Genomic DNA, 14,303 nt, shown 5'->3' on the forward strand with positions numbered 1-14,303 from the left:
AGGTGGCGTTCTAGTTAGTCTTTGCTACATGTTATTTTGTTAGGTATTGTAAAACCTTTGGCTGCTCCTTTTGGAAGTGTTTGAGAAATAACCTGACTCTTCTGCTAGTGAAGAACTAAATGCTGACTGAGTCCGTGTTGGGTTTGAATTGTCTAATTATGAACCCTGGGGCAGAAACTAATGGCTTGGCTGCTAGTCTAGTAAGCTCTTCTACTTTCTTAGAGGTTTCTTGTGAAATTTCTACTTCAAGCTACATAAAGGTAACTACGATAGTACTGACTTGGTACCACTTAGATCTCTACTTCTGACCTAGGGTTGCCAGTGTCATTCTGTCTAGGTAATCATCAGGGCTTCTTTATACTTTGGGAACCCACAGACATCAAGATGAACAGGTTTTTTTGAAACACCATTTTTCTTATCAATATGGCCAGCAGGTTTGTCTTGAGTAAGTAGAGTCCTACGTAGACACTACTTCTTACTAAAGGAAGAAGGGAGGCCTACATTTCCTATAGAATTATGGATTTGACACTTATATTCACTGAGGTATAGCCTCTTGGGTGGGCCAAGAAAGGGAAACAGGATTGGTAATCTTCTAGTTGGTGGCCAGAGTTCATGATACCCCCATATCTTTACTGTGGCCAGTGTTTGAGTGGCACGGTATGCATTCTGTAGCATGGCCCATTATAACAAGTGTTGTGCAGAAGGAGTCTTTGGTATTCTCAGCAGCCTGATGAGATTTCTCTCTTAATGGTAGTTTCTGTGCACTGGAAGTAGCCTAACGTTAACACTGGGATTCTGGTCCTAAACTAGCTGGTCCCAACATCTAGGATGTAGCAGACCTTTTGTGTTGCCCCTCTGAATTTAGTTGGTACATGCCATGTGGTAGATGCTTTCCTGTTACTGTAAGTCTAGGTGATACAAGGTTAATGTGCTTGTTAAAACTGCCTTCAGCTGTGTTCCGTACTTCTCATCCTTCTCTCTTTTCTCCTGCCTGCTTGCCTGCCTGTTGGACTACTTGCTACCTAGGGTGGCAGATGAAGCTTTCTACAAACAACCCTTCGCTGATGTGATTGGTTATGTGTATGTTGCTTAACTACTAACTGTTTGCTGGTCAGCTAGGTGATGAGGAGGATCAGAAATAGTGTTGAATGTCTGAAGGTGGCTTCTGAATATATCGGGGTAGTATAAGCTAATATAAGTAAATAGCCTTTATTTTTTGCACTGACTGTGACCTGGGGTATTAAGTGCAGTTTTCCTATAAGGATCCCATATGCTGCACAGCATCCAGCACTTTCTGATTACACACCACTGGAATTTTGGTAGTTACTTCAGTACTCTTTGGATGTAGGAGTTTACAGTTGTTTTCAGGCCATATGCCTTGCTGGGTATGTGGTTTAGTGTCTGCAGTCTCACACAGGTGCTGTGTTTAGTCGTAGTCACTTCCACAGAGAAGCATGTTTAACTCTTCATTCTCTGTAATAGGTATTGAGCTCCTGATCTGTGCTTATTTGCCTATATAATCAGAAAAATATTGACATAAAACTGCAAGCCAAGGCAGGTAGAAGGGAATCACTTGCCGTAAGTCAGGGTAGAAGAGGTGCATGGATATAGAAGTAGGATGCTATTAGAAAACAGATTAAAAGTACAAGAAGGTGGTATTGGAAAATCAGTGTTAGCTGCTGGGAAAACATTTGGGATCAGCTCTGTGCCAGCCTAGTGGATCAATGTGAGTATAGCCAAGACAAAGTATGCTAGTTTCCATGAGATAGAAGTATTGCAATGTCCATTGGCTTGTTCATGTATTTTAATTTCTTCCCTTGATTTGTAGACTTGAACTGAAAGATGCCCATGTCACAGATTCTAAGGTGACACCTTTAGAAGGTGCATTGGTGAGCCATGTTGTGGCTTTGAGTGCATTAATATTGAAGGTCCAGTGTGGCATTCATTACTTAACTTTAGGTAGATGTAAACCAAGACTTGTGAAATGTTGGATTTACAGGTGGTGTTTGACTTTTCTAAAGTCTTCTGGAGTTGATTTTGACAGATTTTTTTCCAATAAATCCCTTATTTTCATATACTAAATGCAAATGTGCAGTTAAGTGCTGCAGAATAAAACTGGCAGCCTGTTTCCTGCATGTAGACTAAGCTACTAGTGCATGTTCAGCCAGCTGATCATCTGCATTAAACTCATTCTCATTTTCTATATCTGACTTAAACTTTCTCTCTTTGTTTCTTTTCTTCTCTTCACCTTTAAGCACAAACATAAATCATCCTTGCTACAGCCTAGAACAGTTAAGTAAAAAAATCTTCACTGCCCCTTAAAAGTGTCATATCACATAAAGTAGCAGTGTTGTAGTGACCCTTGTCTTCAGTGGTGTCTGTAACCTTATCATCCCTGTGAACAGTGCTGAACCCTCATCGGAGAGTCATCTTCATTGCTTTTTCTGTACTGCTTGTTGGAGAAGATGCATTTGGTGTGATCTCTTGATACTTACTGCTCCTGCACTCAGGCAGCTACTAGGGCCCCACAGTTCATGTAAACTAGATGCTGGAGTGTTATCATTGCATTGAAGCAATACTGTTGGCAGCATAGCAATGCCTAAAGAATACAGCTGTGAAGTCACTGGCACTAACCTGTACATAATGTACACAGTCTCCTTAGGGTAAAAGGAGGGGAAACGTGTTTATTCCATGAGCTGACCTCTGCCAGTCTATAGCACCTGCAAGCATGGGATTCATGACCCAATTCCTTTTGATTCATGCTGCTTCATTACATCACTGGGAATCATCAGCAGATAGTTTTATGATGGCCTATAAGCCTTGGGGCTGATTTAAATCCTCAAATGGAATGTTTTAAGATATGCTTACATGGAGTTGTAAATTTTCCGTTGGCAAGTGCCATCAAGAGGCAGAGGCTTAACTAGTTAAGACTTGGGCATTTTTCCATAAATAAAATGCCTACATAGGAGTACCTTTTTGCAGTACTTCCTGGCAGTTTGTGTGGTGACTCCTTAGGCAAAGACTCAGTAACTATTCTTAAAACCAAACACCTGTGTTCCAGCATTTTACACAACAATCCTCTGCACTGCTTGTGCATAGCATACTACTGCAACCTACTTTCATCTCCAGGGTTGGGGCAGAGGGAGCTTAAGTAGCCATAATGTCTGCAAGTAGCTGTCAGGTCACATTTCTTATGAAACATGCTGAAAGAAACTGCATCCTGTAAGAGGGGAGGAGTGCCTTATATGTTGGGCATTAACACAAGGTGCATTGCATTGCTTTTAGGGCAGCTGAAGAAGCCTTTGTGAATGATGCAGAAGATATTTTTCCAGGCACTGAGTGGGAACGTGTGGCTCAGCTCTGTGACTTTAATCCCAAGTCTAGTAAGCAGGCAAAAGATGTGTCCCGCATGCGTTCAGTCCTCATCTCACTCAAGCAGGCTCCTCTCGTTCGCTGAAGGAAAGGACAGTGGAAACACTACAAATGCAGTATCTTAACCTTGCTCAGAGAAGCTATGTTTGCAGTAATTGGATTAATTGTTTCAATGGGTTTTTTGGACCAAACCTCATTATGTATCTAGAGCTGATCATTGTCTGATTGCGTATTCTTCCTCATGTTTCCTTTCTGTGTATGAAATGGGAGAACCTCTAAAATTGTAGTCTCTGTGCTGTTGTGCACTGAGATGTCACTTCCCGCATTACTGATATTAAAGATCTGTTAAACAGCAAAATGTGTTGACTTTGGATGAATTAAGGTCTCCTCCCCCTTTTGACACGGGGTGTTTGAGTGTGAGCAAGCTTTCTTTTAATTGCTAGTGATTTCACCTGGATGACTGACCAGCCAGCAATGGTCCTGGTCTCCAAGAGTCTGTTCTGCTTGTCTGTATAAGCTTTCTTAAAGCTCTTGAGAGCTTCGCTATCCAATTTGTCACACAAGATAGAAGCTCTAGGAAACAGGAGCAGCAGGCTTGTTAAGGTGCTTACCTCACTAGCAGAACTGAGGACACTGCTTTCTGCAGGTAAGCAGTTCTGTGTAGTTTTCTGCTGTCATTCCAGCTGCACATCTTAGGCTAGAAATAGAATACAGGGCACTGAGTAGTTAAAGCCTTTGATATTCTACTGCATATTCTAGTCTGCCCTTGTGTTCAGTGCTGGCTTCATATGCAAAGTCCTGTTGTGCAGAGGCTGTTTTTCAAATGTGTCCTTGTCCTTACTGATTCTTGCAGACACTTTTTTTCCACCAGGGTTGCAGATGGGAGATTTGGAGAGCAAGAGAAGGGAAGACTTGCTCTTACTGCTGTTCAGTGTTGGAGCTCTGTCTGCCAAGGTGTTCGAATTTGAAACAAACTGATCCAGAAATCATTGTTCTACTGCTTCCATGGCTCTTTAGTCTCACCCAGCATTCACAAGGGCTGTATTCTAGCCTTGTGCTGGTAAGACTTACCTTAGCTGTCTATCTTTTAAGAATATCTGTTCAGTCTCATACATTATTTCACCATTTTTTATCAAAGATACAGTAGCTTAACTAGTGTGTAGCAGAATTGCTTTAATACCTTTTCTGTACAAGGTGGGAGGTTAGTCCAGCCAGTTTGAACAGGCCTGCAGATGCACATTAAAACCTACTAAGGTTCAGGGAGTTACTGCACAGTAACTCTTACTATAGATGTGTCCCTTTGGTGGATAAGTTATTGAATAAATAGTTGCCACTTGGACTACAATAGTTAATCTGTACCTTACTGTTGTCTATAGTGACTGGAGCTATTCTCATGTTTGCAAGTCCATTTACAAGCACTGACTGGTCATGAAAATGGTAGTAGGCTACAGGTCTGGAAGCTTAATTCTATGTAAGATTAAAGCAGGAAAATATTTCCTGAACTGCACAGGGATACCACAGGTAAGTTGAATAGGACTGAAGCACAGAGCAAGTCCATAGAATGCTGATATTATACTTAATGCTAGCCTTGATCAATTATGCATTCCCCTTCACTGAAAACTTAATTTCTTCTACTCATCCCAAGGTTCTACAAACAAAGGCTTTTAAAATTAATTGGTAATTTAATAGAGAAAACTATACTGCATTAAATATACAATGTTTAAATTGATAATTTGAATTTACCGGGATTTGAAAGATCAGATTAGAGGGGTTCCTATACACAAGGTTATGCAACAATCACCACATTGTCCTACCTCATCGGACATTTTATCTGTGCTAGGGCATGGTTTTGAGCTGCAATTCAAGAAAATGGGCAAAGCAATGTTACAGAAGTCGAAGCAGTGTTTTGTAAGATGACTTTGCATGGACTAATAATGTCTCTGCAGGTTTTCTTGTGTATACCATCTAGCTGGAACACTTAACAAGCAGCTCTGTGAGTTTTGGTTACCTCCTCTAGCTCTTGTGCTGAGATTTTGTAGATTCTCTCTTCTGCCTTGATTTTATGTTCAAGTATGCTAGCTCACTGTCTCCTTCCTACCTCCTGTATCAGTGCTGTCACAGAATTAGAGAAAGGCTGAGTTTGGAAGAGACCTCTGGAGGTCATCTGGTCCAACCTCCCTGTTCAGGCAGGGCCACCTAGAGCTGGCTGTCCAGGATCATGTTCAGATGGCTTCTGAAGATCTCCAGGGAGGGGAGACTCCACCACTTCTGGGCAGCCTATGCTAGTGTTTGGTCACCTTCACAGTGAAAAAGTGTTTCCTTTTACCCAGCTGAAGGCATGAGGTGTACATGAGGTTAAAATCTTAACAGCTTTTTTAAAAGTGCTGTATCCTGTGAGGAACTGAAGGAGTTAATGCCTCAAACATTCAGTGACACAGAAAGTCTCAAGGACAAACTATGGCCTTTGTGGTTAGTCTAAGGAATGAATTATCTGCCTAGGGAAGCACAGAGTGTATCAAAGGGTGCATGGTTCTGCTTCCTTGCAGTTGTATGGCCAAATTACCTTGATAAACCATGAAGGGAGGAGACATAGTCTGAGCAAAACTGTGTCAGGTTAATGCCTACACTTTAATTTATGACTATAGCCCTGAAGAAGAGCTAAGAGAGAAAACACCTGGCACCAGATCGAGCTAAAGACTGGATAGTTGCCAAGATGTAAAAACAGAGGAAAAGGTAAAGTTGGTATGGGGAGACAATGACCACTGAACTCAACTGGACAGAAGGATTAATGCACCCCATTTGCCCTCAATGCTCCACCTTTTCCCTGTCTCATGCAAATGAGTTCATGGAATACCTGCCCTCTCTTTGTCTACTATGCAAATCAGCTGATAAGATGAACTTAAAAAGGTGACAGAAAACTTTACTGGGTGTGCACCCACCACCCAAGATCACTGGAGTGAGACAACACTGGAACCTGGCATGGTGATCTGGATTCTTTGACTCTCTTTCTTTCCCTTTTGTTTCACTTCCTTTTGTTTCTTACAGATTTATCAACAAGAGACCACATTGCTTATTATCTTTTTCCAAGTTTAAGTTGTTTCTACTGCAAGTAATTTAACTGGTTGTTTGGTGTCATTTCACCTTCGTTTAACCTGAGGGGATCATGAAACCTTGATGACTCAGTGGGCTCCCAGTCTGGGTCATAACAATCCATCCTTACTGCACAGTTGTGAAATTGGAATTAAAAGAACCTTGAAAAAATCAGGCTTTTTCTTTATAATTTTACCTTAAATACAGTCTTCATACACTTTCTATTTAATTAATCACAAATTTGGCATTTTATCTGCATTTTAAAATTCTATACAATGTGCTTCATACAAAAAAAAGTGGAAGACTTACTATTCAGAACATCTGCACATACAAAGTTACAGCAATGGTGGTCTAATAGTACAAGCAAGGCGAAAGTGGTGTGATGTGTTACCTCTTTTTTGATGGACAAAAATGTGTGTTTCCAAGCACGCAAAGATTTCTTCAGCTAGCAGTAACAGCAATCTGTGATTTGTTTGGGATACAACTGCTAATCTGTGTGAGGTCAGAATGAGGGCTGTGAACCCAAAAACCTTCCTCAGTTATGACAACAGCAGAAAGAACAGGCTGTATTACTTGTCTCCTCATTGTCTTGCTCAATCTGAAAAAGCAGGCATCTTTGACTTTATACCAAACTGCAGTGTACAAGCAGTGAGTGGTTTGGGCACCACAGCAAAGTATAGGGTTTGATCTTTTTTTGTGTGAACTTGCCAGATGAACCAACCCAGAAGTGCTACAGCTCTATGTGCAAACTTAAGCAAGGCTTCAGAATCTCATGAGCATTTTTTAGTTGATACTAACACATATTATGTGTCCACAGTGCAAACCATCTGCTTTCAGATTACAAAGCAAACACAGCTTGGTCTACACTAAGCCAACTATACTAAATACATGGTTTTAGCATCTACACATCAGCTGTCAAAGCACTAGTTGTAATGTGCCTTTGATAAATCATTTTCTGAATGCAATTATCTGGAATGGTCCAAGGGGTATACAGTCCAGGTGTTTTGCCCTTACTAATGCCTGTGTACTCTCCACAGAATTTAAAAGGACACAGCAATCAGATGCAGATTGAATCTGAGTATAAACTCTGTCTGCACCTTACTGTCTGTGTTTTTATGCTACAAACTTGACATTGCCTCCATCATTAATATGTCCAAGTTTCTGACAATTTTGATACACTTAAATGGAGGAAGGTCAGTGCTTCAGAACCACCATAAGGCCAAGGTATTTGTTAATTCTGTGTTTGGATGGCAGACCAGAGGCTCAAAATACTGAATAACTAAACTTGATGCTCAGCAGACCAAACTGAAATTCCAAACCTTGATGCTGTTCTGATTAGCTATGTGGCTTGCAAAGCATCACCAATGATCTGTAAAAAAGATAGCTAGCAGAACTCAACTGGCCTCCTCATGGTATCAAGTCCTGGCTAGTTGGGTTTCTATGCTTAGGCAGAGCTGTCATGAAAAAAGCCATCTTCTTCCAGCAGCTGTGAGGATAAGGAGCAATGCTGTATAGGGACTGGTAGAGGTCTTAAATTGGTTACATGAATTACAAGCTACAGCACTAATAACTCCAGTTTTAAGTCACTTTTTAAACTTATCAGCTCTCCTGTTTTAAGTACTGCTGGTGTTTGTTCATGGAATGCTGATTATAAATATGCATGCCCATGAGAGGTCACTTCCTGTCCAAGCTCTTGAATGTATTATGCAATTCTGCTTAAGAAACAGGACAGTGGCATTCTACTGCATGCGCTTACCGGGGATGTTGCAAAACCAAACCTCCTCCTACAACAGATACTACTGGCAGATGCTGCCAGTGCAGGTAATGAGAATGCACTGCTGCTTTGGGCTCTGAAATGCTGATAATAGATGGGGAAAGAGAGTTCAGCTACTGTGCTTTCACTCCTCTTCCCTCTTGGTAATGGACATAAAGGCTGGTTTGTCCTCATTGGAGCCCATGACTTTCATGGTTTGGGCTGCTCTAAAGGATATAGGGCCACATCAAGTAATCAGATAGCACAATACTGCAGATGTTTCTGATTTTTGCTCCCCCTAGGACTAGACAGAAGTGAGAGCTAGTGTCCATAAAAACTGGTCCACGATAAAGTCCTGAACAGGGTAGGAAAGAGAAACAAACAAAATCACTATTATGCTATTAAACAAGTTTTTATTCTTTCTGACTGTATAAACCCACAAACTTCAAGAAACACTTCAAGGACTTCTGCAGCAGGTTCTTGTCTAGTTGACAGAAAAAACTTCTTCAAAAACATTTGAAGAATCATTTTAACAGGACTAGACATTAAAGGTCTTGAGAGTATAGCTTTTCAAATGTGTTTTAGCCTTTCACGTTTTTTCTATGCCTGCACTATCCCTTCAGCTCCTAGCAAAGAACATGACTGGAGTCTAAGATATCAAAAATACAGAGCTTCAGGAGGTCTGGAAAGCAAAAGCCTGGTCCCACTTCTAGTCAGACATTCCTTGTGATGGTAGAGGATGAAAAGATCAAATGACAGGGCTGTTGGAACCTCAATCCTGTTACTCCTGACACAAGCTACAATCACCATACAGCAAAGGTGATTTCCCCTTGACCAGCTCAATGAGCTACTGCTCTGGTATTGAAGGTAGCGGAAATCACCAAGTAAACCACAACACATAGAAGGAAGAGCTAAGAACCCCAGTGACATAAAGCCTGCTATAACTTCACAACTGGTTAAGAGCCAGTAGTTGCTGATTCCAAGAAAAACTATAGTATAGAGGCTGTGCCATTATTCCTGAAGACATCAGGAAGGAGATCTGATGGTGTTTCTAAAATCTGCTGTGAAAAAGTGAGTTCTCAGTAAGCATTCCTTGTAAAAGAGAGAATGAAGTAAAGGCAACTTGTGTAGATTATATGCCAGAATTAGCCAGTACTAACAGCTGTTCAGTCTCAGATTATTGTACAGGAAAGGCAGTGGTTGTAGAATATTGTTTCATTTTGGTTAGAGAAGTTCAAGCCTGGAAATAGCCCCTTTTATTCCCCTGTACTAGTACATTACTGGGCTTCTGAGAATACATGTCAAAATAGGCCATTAAATGCAGGACAGAGGATGGTCATGTGGCTGTTCCTCCACAAGTATCTTCTTTTTGGGATAGCTCATCAGTTAGATGGGTCTATTTTTCAGTTTTTCCTTCTGTCAAATATTTATTAATACAGTATCTTTAAAGTGTGCCATATATCAAGAAGGGCTAGTTAAAGAAACAAACCATGGTTTACCTAGGCAAGTCTTCACTGGTATTTGACATAGTTTGCTCCCAGGTTTCTGAATGTCTTGAAGGTGAGGATGAGGCTCAGATTTGACTTTCCATCCTGTGAGCTGATGGTGAATGCAGGACAAGAACAGTGTATCTACAGCCACCAGAACTGCTGAGGAGATGCACTGTGTCACTCTGCAGTGGAAGATTTTCTTGAAAGGTAGAATCTTTACGATCACATGTGCCACGTAGTTGAAATTCATCTAACTGGCTACCAATGAATAAACAGTCCTCTCTCTGGTAATTTGGCAGACAATGTAAGACTAAGTCCCTTGAGAAAACACCAAACAATAACATTCAAATAATTTACTTTTGGCCATAGCCAGAAGACAAAGATCCTCACTGCTACACTTGTTGATTTGTTTGGACTGCTCTGTAGGCTGTAAGCTCACTAGGCCATAGTCTTTTTCCTTCATATGCAAAGCTTGTAAGATGGGACTCTGCCCTCTAAAGATGATGTAATAAATAACTGCCTCCATGCTAAGTCCTTCACGAACCACAGTTTCTAGATGCAGTCTTTTTGATCGTAGAGGCAACTTTCTTTATTTCCACCCACTAAAATTACTACCTGCAATTGGTGATTACATTGTATTTACTTTGTTGGTAGAATTGTGGAAACTGAAAAGCTGGTTACATTGAAGACTTCTCATTTTACATAGGCAGGAAATGAGATATGGATCCCGAAGTGTTAGCTATAATTTGACACACCATACATCAAGATTTGCTCATAAATAGTTGAGCTACACTTAAAGCAACATAAGGGCTTACTGATAGAGGTGATTATTAAAACCAGAACTGCAAATCAGGTCCTAAAAAGTCAGATGAAATTTAGGAAAAATACAAAAAGATAATACCTTAATTAGGAAATGCTGAAGTCACCACTAACTATTCAGATCACTACTTAATTCAGCAGCTACTGTCAAAGAAAAATTTGGGGCAAAGTATTCCCTCCACCCATTGGGAATTTGAATAGTCCATTTCTATAATTCTTCCAGGTACCTAGTATATTCTACGTGTAGTATAATCCAGTACCAGACTGGCAGCTCCAAGAAGAGCAGGATCTGCTAGATTTGAGACCACAACATCCACAGTTTTAACAGAGGACAGAGCCTGTTGATTTATCACATCTTTGACAGCATTAACATAGTGACTAGCTAGAACTCCAGAAAGGATCACAAGAGAGGGGTTCATGGTGTGCAGAATGTTCACAACTCCAAGGCCTAATGCTGTCCCAGCTGAAAAGATAAAGTAAAAAGAAATTAAGTAGAATACTCAATGCAGTCCAGGCATCAGTAGTTGAAATATGTCTGTTAGCAGCCAAAGACACTGTCAGGAAAGTGTTCTATTCCATATGGCACAGTTTTGAGTTTATGTTATTGGACAATATGAGTTTGCCATTAATTTTTCTTTCAAAAGTAAAATAAAAGGCAATTTTATTGCACAGTAACATGTAATCCGATGATATGGATGTGAAAGACAAAGCAATGCATTACCACACTGGTAAACTAAGAGAAAATAGGAAAGCATTACTCTACCATCCTAGCGGTATCAGCTGCATATGAGGAAAAGGACTGTGTTGAAAGCTAGTAAAACAGTAAAATATGACATGTAAGGTAATATGTAAATTGTCTTTGCTTGCTCAGGCTAGCCATTCACGTGCCTACAATTAAATGTGCCTAAATTCTCCAATATGAGAGTGTTGAGACCTCACTGTTTTTAAAACTGATGTTTGCAGAAGCTCTTCATCTTCTCATTTATTGGTATGGAGACCTTTAATACACACTTCTGCTCACATTTTCTCCAATATTTATATTTAACATTTCTTTACCATTAATAAATTTTATATAAAGATGTTCTTGACGTGTAGAGTTGTGTTTGTAGGGTTACAGAAATGGTAATGCACTGTATCCCCAAAAATATAATCCTGGGAGTGTTACATCCTTTGGTCTACATTCTCACCTGTTCTGAGAATGCTGTCTGCTTTTGTGTTCCCAAGTTTAGCTGCTTGAATGAGATGTGCAGCACTAACAACCTCCTCCTTCTTCATTGACATTCCTTCTACTAAAAGCAGATCCTCTGTTTGAAGAGGAGAAAAAGCCAAGAGAAAAACATGGTGATGTGGTAAGACAAGAAATGGAGGGTGACAAACAGGTAGTTAAAATCTTTACATCTCTTACTTGCAAGCTGAATCCAGAGCAATCTGTCCAACCCTGAGTTTAGGCAAAGCAGTCATATTCATATTATTTAGGGAACTGCTTGCAGAAGTAGGACAAACTCAGCTCTAGTATGGTAATCCACTAGTCTTGTCAGCTCCAAAAGTTAATAAAATAAAATATGAATGTTCTCAAACTTATCTGAGAAGCTGTTGCTGAAAGACAATCCCTGTGAAACCAAACCTTACAGAATGCCTGTCAGATTACCTTACAGCACATTTAAAAAGGAGAGACTAAACTCTACTACTGCTTCTCATTACTTTGAGACCAGTGGTTCCAAATGTGGTTTGCCCTGGGTATTACTATCAGTGAAAGAGAATTGTATTGTGTGCTATGGTGGTTTTTGGGTTAGCCATAGACAGGAATTCTGTCTGGTTGCCTGTAAATCTATTCTCATCTCCTCCTAGAAAAAAGATGGTAGGTCTATTTTTCTTAACATAATCTTTACTAAATTGCAGTATTGGAAGAAATTTGCAATATTCTGTTCAAAATAAAGTACATAGATACCGTCATGCAGTTTCTTAGCTTCTCTCTGTAAAGCTATTCCAGAGGCATATGCTTCTATACATCCTTGGCTACCACACAGGCACTCTGGTCCATCTAGAGATACAACAATATGCCCAAGCTCAGCAGCACAGAAAGAACTGCCATGGATCAATTCATGTTGATGAATGATTCCACCTCCAATTCCTGCAAAGACGTGAAAACTTCTACAGTTAAAGAAACCTCAAACAAAACCAAGCCAAACAGTTTTTAAAGCCCCTAATTCTGCAGACATTGACATTTGCTTATGCTATGACAGAAAAGATATATGCATCAATGTTCTTCTATCTGGAAACCAAAAATTACTGGTTATTGAAGAACACTTTGACACACCTAATAAGAAAGCTTATATCCCCCTCCTATTCATGTATATATCAAAGTGGTATATAATGTTTCTCCTTTCGTAAAAAAGCCTATGGGTGGCACTGAACTACTAGAACATTTTTTATGCTTTTGAGTTATACTCTTTATGCACAAAACTAACCTTTCAAGCGGCCTTAGAATTCTGCATTTCAGAGGAGCTGTTTTAATGTTGTTGCAGACAGCTAAACTTGTGTACTGAAGAGCCAGGACACTTAAATCTGCAATCCTCTGCTGCCCCTTCTCAAGCCCTAGGTGGGGATCCATCAGCTAGTCATTACTGTCACCATTCTAAATGACTGTATACTTAACAAATGAGAAAAGTTACCCCACATGTGCATTCAAGATATGAGAATCATGTTTCATATTCAGTTGCTTATCTTCTAGATAGATTTCCTGATCTGACTTCTATTTCTGCAGCTGAAAGAGAATTAAGCTATAAAGCTGAAAAAAGCAAAATTATTCCAGCTAAAGTTGCTCAGATTTTTCTAGTTTTAAAAAAAAATGTTCACCCTGTAGCTGTATCAGCAGAACTTCTTACTTCTTTTATCAAGATGCTTATGCTATGCAAATTTTTCACGTGCCTGAATAAATTAAAAAGTACCCTAAAAGAAACAAATAGTTACAGTGGCAAAAGAATTTTTGTTTTAAGAACCTAGTGTATTAGGGTTTTCCAGGCACAGTGGTGGTGTTTATGCTTTTAACATCGGGTGATCCTCTGAGTGATGATGCTGGTATTTTGACTCTGGGTTTCATTGCACTTTTAACGTACCCACCTGTACCAGTAATGAGCGTTACAAAGTTTTCTATTCCTTTTCCATGACCAAATTTCCTTTCTGCTAGAGCAGCACAGTTTCCATCATTGTCCACCCAGACTGGCAGGTGCAGAGCATCAGATATTGGAGTTCTGAGATCCACAGAACTCCACTCCTGAATGAGTTTTGTAGAGTGAAGCACAATTCCTTCTCGGGGGTTTACCCGTCCACCTGTGGAAATACCTAAGTCCCAGAAATATAGGAGACAAAAGTCAAAACTATGTTCATATAGTACTTTAAGTAAAACATGTTTTTCTCTTTGCAATTACAAGTATTTTTATTTCTACAAATAGGCTTTGAAGCAGAGCATGAAAGTAAAAATTATTGAGTATTACTGGCAGTGCAATTTCTTACATGTGAAGATAATTTATAGAACTCCATTGGTCTAATCACAATGCACCCAGTAACTTAACTAGATGGGTAATGGTTAGGGTTAATGTTCCTACTTCAGGCAAGACTGCAGCAAATCACTTAATACTTGTGTTTCTTTATAGTCATTTATGAAAGACATACAGTAGCAAACTGTATAAAATAAATTGTTCAAACCCTGAAACTGTAGAATTATTGTGAAATTTGCTGCAACACTCAAGATTTATAAAAATAATCACTGGACTTTGAGT

General features: G+C 39.8%; 2 protein-coding genes across 19 annotated transcripts in view; one reads left to right on the plus strand and one right to left on the minus strand.

The window, feature by feature from the left end:
- Nucleotides 1–14,303, plus strand: part of CLTA (clathrin light chain A) — a 42,478-nt gene that overhangs the window by 10,961 nt on the left and 17,214 nt on the right. The window contains exons 5-7 of one of the 7 annotated variants that reach the window (XM_074932090.1): nucleotides 1,027–1,080; nucleotides 2,256–2,291; nucleotides 3,286–3,745. The exons of 3 other annotated variants lie outside the window; for them this stretch is intronic. In XM_074932090.1, coding sequence (XP_074788191.1) covers nucleotides 1,027–1,080; nucleotides 2,256–2,291; nucleotides 3,286–3,457 — 262 coding nt within the window. In that variant the 3' untranslated portion in view covers nucleotides 3,458–3,745. Of the gene's footprint in view, nucleotides 1–1,026; nucleotides 1,081–2,255; nucleotides 2,292–3,285; nucleotides 3,748–14,303 lie in introns of those variants that run through there. 3 more of the 7 variants (XM_074932092.1, XM_074932097.1, XM_074932096.1) reach the window with 3 other exon arrangements.
- GNE (glucosamine (UDP-N-acetyl)-2-epimerase/N-acetylmannosamine kinase) overlaps nucleotides 5,848–14,303 on the minus strand; it is a 36,889-nt gene continuing 28,433 nt past the window's right edge. For all 12 annotated transcript variants that reach the window (XM_074932077.1, XM_074932082.1, XM_074932089.1 and 9 more), the window contains 4 exons: nucleotides 13,645–13,866; nucleotides 12,473–12,655; nucleotides 11,712–11,828; nucleotides 5,848–10,987 (listed from right to left, as the gene is read on the minus strand). In XM_074932077.1, coding sequence (XP_074788178.1) covers nucleotides 10,752–10,987; nucleotides 11,712–11,828; nucleotides 12,473–12,655; nucleotides 13,645–13,866 — 758 coding nt within the window. In that variant the 3' untranslated portion in view covers nucleotides 5,848–10,751. The remainder of the gene's footprint in view (nucleotides 10,988–11,711; nucleotides 11,829–12,472; nucleotides 12,656–13,644; nucleotides 13,867–14,303) is intronic.

Source organism: Athene noctua, chromosome Z (genome assembly GCF_965140245.1).
Source record: "Athene noctua chromosome Z, bAthNoc1.hap1.1, whole genome shotgun sequence".
NCBI classification, from domain to species: Eukaryota; Metazoa; Chordata; class Aves; order Strigiformes; family Strigidae; genus Athene; species Athene noctua.